The sequence below is a fragment of the Salvelinus sp. IW2-2015 genome, unplaced genomic scaffold (assembly GCF_002910315.2).
Source record: "Salvelinus sp. IW2-2015 unplaced genomic scaffold, ASM291031v2 Un_scaffold2670, whole genome shotgun sequence".
Lineage (NCBI taxonomy): Eukaryota > Metazoa > Chordata > Actinopteri > Salmoniformes > Salmonidae > Salvelinus > Salvelinus sp. IW2-2015.
Window position 1 is genome coordinate 123711 of NW_019943976.1, and position 3460 is coordinate 127170.

The 3460-nt window shown below is 39.9% G+C and overlaps 1 protein-coding gene across 1 annotated transcript in view; it reads right to left on the bottom strand.

Annotated features, from left to right (window-relative positions):
* Window positions 1–3456, bottom strand: part of LOC112074522 (caprin-1) — a gene marked incomplete at its 5' end in the record, with an annotated part of 27946 nt that extends 24490 nt beyond the window's left edge. Inside the window, 4 exons of the mRNA XM_070440573.1 lie at window positions 555–731; window positions 2461–2538; window positions 2808–2860; window positions 3288–3456. Of these exons, the coding sequence (XP_070296674.1) occupies window positions 555–731; window positions 2461–2538; window positions 2808–2860; window positions 3288–3456 (477 nt within the window). The remainder of the gene's footprint in view (window positions 1–554; window positions 732–2460; window positions 2539–2807; window positions 2861–3287) is intronic.
* Window positions 3457–3460: the final 4 nt, after the last annotated feature.

Below are 3460 nucleotides of genomic sequence, written 5' to 3' on the forward strand. Positions count from 1 at the left end.
AAATGATTACATCGTGAACCATATCGAATCTGTCGACCGTTTATTAGCTAAAACATGCATCATCTTGTTAACACGGCCGGATGTCTAGTCTTTTAACAGCTGATGTGCAAAACCATGCGTTCGTCCCTAAAATACAAGTGACTCTGGGCGACAACAATGCTTTTTGATTGAAACATTAAGGCTGTTTTTCATAAAATATAAGTTAAAAATCTGCTTTACGTTTTGCTTCCTTGCCTCAACACTAACGAGTATCGTGATATTGTCATGGCCCTAATTTTAAAAGATCTTTGCACTATCCTGCAGTCTGTTAGTAAACATCAGTTTTTCTGTTGTGTTTTACAGTTTAATATGCGATAGCCTGTATGCCCTTTGCTGCAAAATAAATTGCCTCGAGGACATGAAAGTTCTCAATCTGAAAAGTCTTGAAGGAAGCTCAGCTTCTTTACTTGCACGGAGTTGTAAGGCCCCTGCATCTGTCACCAGTCAGAGATAATKCCTAGGCTTTAGCGCTGTGGGAAAACAGTCTTAAAGAGAGTTGTTGTTTAAATCCTCACCTGCATGAAGTTGTAAGGCCCCTGCATCTGTGACAAGAGGTTCTGGACCTCCTGCTTCCTGACCACCGGGTCTGCAGGGGGTGTGCCTGGGGGCGTGGCCCCGTTCAGGGGGTGGGCCTCTGTGGTGATAGGGGGAGGGGCCGACTGTACAGGCTGTTGCAGGATGGTACTCACCGCCTGAAATTTAAAAAAAAGGGCAAAAAGTATGGTCAGTAGTTGTCATGGAAACCCGGGAGGACCTGGGGTTGAAAAATCTCCGGATACTTTCCCGATCTATAAACAAGATCTCTTAAAAAAAAAAAAAAAAAACGGCATTATGGGAATTTTTCTTTAATTATAGAATGTGGTTTTTCTAAAATGTAATCCATTAGTTGTAAATAGTTACAAAAACGTTTTGATTTCAAACAAACTAAAGTAATCTGAAATAGTTTATTTAGATACTTTCCATAAAAAAAAAGGCATTAGAAGACAAACAAAATCATACTTTTTTGGGCAGGATAATCAATTGTTACATAGCTTGGCCATAAATCAATGTTTTCATTTTACTTTTGTGTGGTCATGGTAGACTTCTTCTAACTAATTTATTTCTCCACATGTAATTACCATTAGGCTATATCTTTATATTTATAAAAAAAATTAAGTCTGTCAATTCAGTCATTTTAATTTTAACCTCTTGGGGTCTTTCAAAAAATTGGGACTTGTAAATAGATTAGGGAAACATTGTTCCGCTGGAGCATAACCCACAACAAAGAAATTATTAGCCTATCTGTCGATTATGATTTGGTTGTCATGGAGGACTGATTGGGACTCACTGCTTCGAGTTTGAGAAATAAATGCTGTGCTCGTGGAATTGGGCATGCTTTGGTGCAATAACCGAAAAGTGCTATTTTGGTGATGGAAAAATTGATTGTTTTTCACCACACTTTTCCTCATTCAAAACTTTCCAAGTGCGTAGTTTTTTCCCAGTTACCAGCTCAATGAAGTACGCTTTCATCACATCCACCCTCGTGGTCAGGTTCTCACTAACGTTTCGTTTTTCATTCAGGGAAGCGCGCTGCGCTGCATTTTGTTGTGTAAGGAACGACGACTTGGAGCGTTGGATAAGCAGCCAGTATATGGGCCAAAGCGCGAACCCACTCGTTCGCCTACAGCAGTAGTGATCTAACCCCCCCAAAAAAAAACCTTTTCTTCATCGGATATCCTAAGAATCACGTAGAGTGCACTATTTTGGTATCAAGGCGAATTTCGCACACAAACCGTGACTAACTTTGCATCCTGCTGCGGTCATTGCCAGCTCACCGGATATTAAGTTGGTGCGAGACATAGCTTGGACTGTAGTTTACAAAAGCACATTCCTGCCATTTTCCCGCGATCCATACAAAATGTATTTGGTGTCAGTTTTCCGCTAGCTTGTCAGAATCGCTCAGGTGGAACAAACAAACTTGCACCTTTTTTTCCAATGCGGATTTGAATGTCATTGTGAAAACAGAAAGGTGTCAAATTTCGCAAACATCCTTTATGAATTTAAAAAGTAATCCTAGACGTAATCTAGTTTAAAAAAAAGTATCTACTCTGATTACAATATGTTAGCTGGTAATGTAACGGATGTTGTTTTTTTGGTAATCAGATACATGTAACCCTTTACTCCCCGAACCTGTCTACAACCTACCTGGTTTGTGTGAGGCATGTGCAATGGATCTTTAACAGATGCTGTCTGTTAATTAACTGAGATACATTTTTATTAATTATGAATGTTTCTATATCAACAAAAAAAAGATACCCATCAGTGTTGTGTGATGGTAGGGAGAGAACCAGTGGACTGTCAGTGAAGAGGCCATATTAGAGTCGATACAAAATGGAGGACGAACGATGTGGTAGTCAGGAACAGGCGAGCAGCATTAAATACCTCTGTTTCAGTGGTCCACTCATCTCCTTGCTCCTTGTCGCTGTATGTGGTGTCTAGAATGAATTGTCTGTTAACGAACTGAAAGACAGAAACAAGATGGCCGCCGTCACAAACCACCCGAGTCATAAGAACTGAAATAGAAGGGTCGTGTTCAGTAGACACTAAACGGAAGAAAACGTCCCGAAATCAGTGAACTTGAGAGGTACTATCTGAATTAAATTTGTCCAATAAGAAGCACTCATTTTTAGTTTTCCGTCACAAAATGCTTGTCCATTATTTAAATCGTTTTTAAGTTTGGCCAAAATGAAGCTCTAATCAACACGACCCAGGGTAGGAAAGCCTCTCACCTCTGTMGCTTCCACCTCAATGGGCTCTATGTACTCTTCAACTATTTCGCCCTCTGGAAAGAGAAAATAACTTTCAGAACGCAGGACGAAAGACGTTCAATCAACATCTTTATTGTCCCAATTGGGAAATTTGTAGTGGTGGTAAAATAAAATAAAAACAATACAACAAACTTAAAAATGAAGCTAACAGCTACATTTTGTATTGCTTACAACTTGCTTAATAACAAATTAACTTTAAAAAGTGTACTTAAGCTAACTACATTTTGTATTGCTTACAAYTTGATTACAAATTAACCAACTAAAGTGTACTTTCGCTAACATTGGTATTGCTTCGTCATTTAAAAATAAAAATGTGGGGAATAAGTGCACACATTGTAAGGATGGCCAAGGAAAGAGACTTGTTTAGCTAACATAATGTATAACTTTGGTCAATTTATAACTCTGTGCACATTTCTAAACGCCAACGTCAAAGATTTTGACCTGGGTCGACGGCCTTCTCCTCGGTCTCCTCCACTAGAGCGACGGTCTTCTCCACTAGAGCGACGGTCTTCTCCTCGGTCTCCTCACACACTCCATTCTGGTGAGACTGGGCTTGGTCAAAGCACCCGCTTAGCAGCACTCGGTCCAGGCTGTCCTTCAGAGCTTTGTCTGGG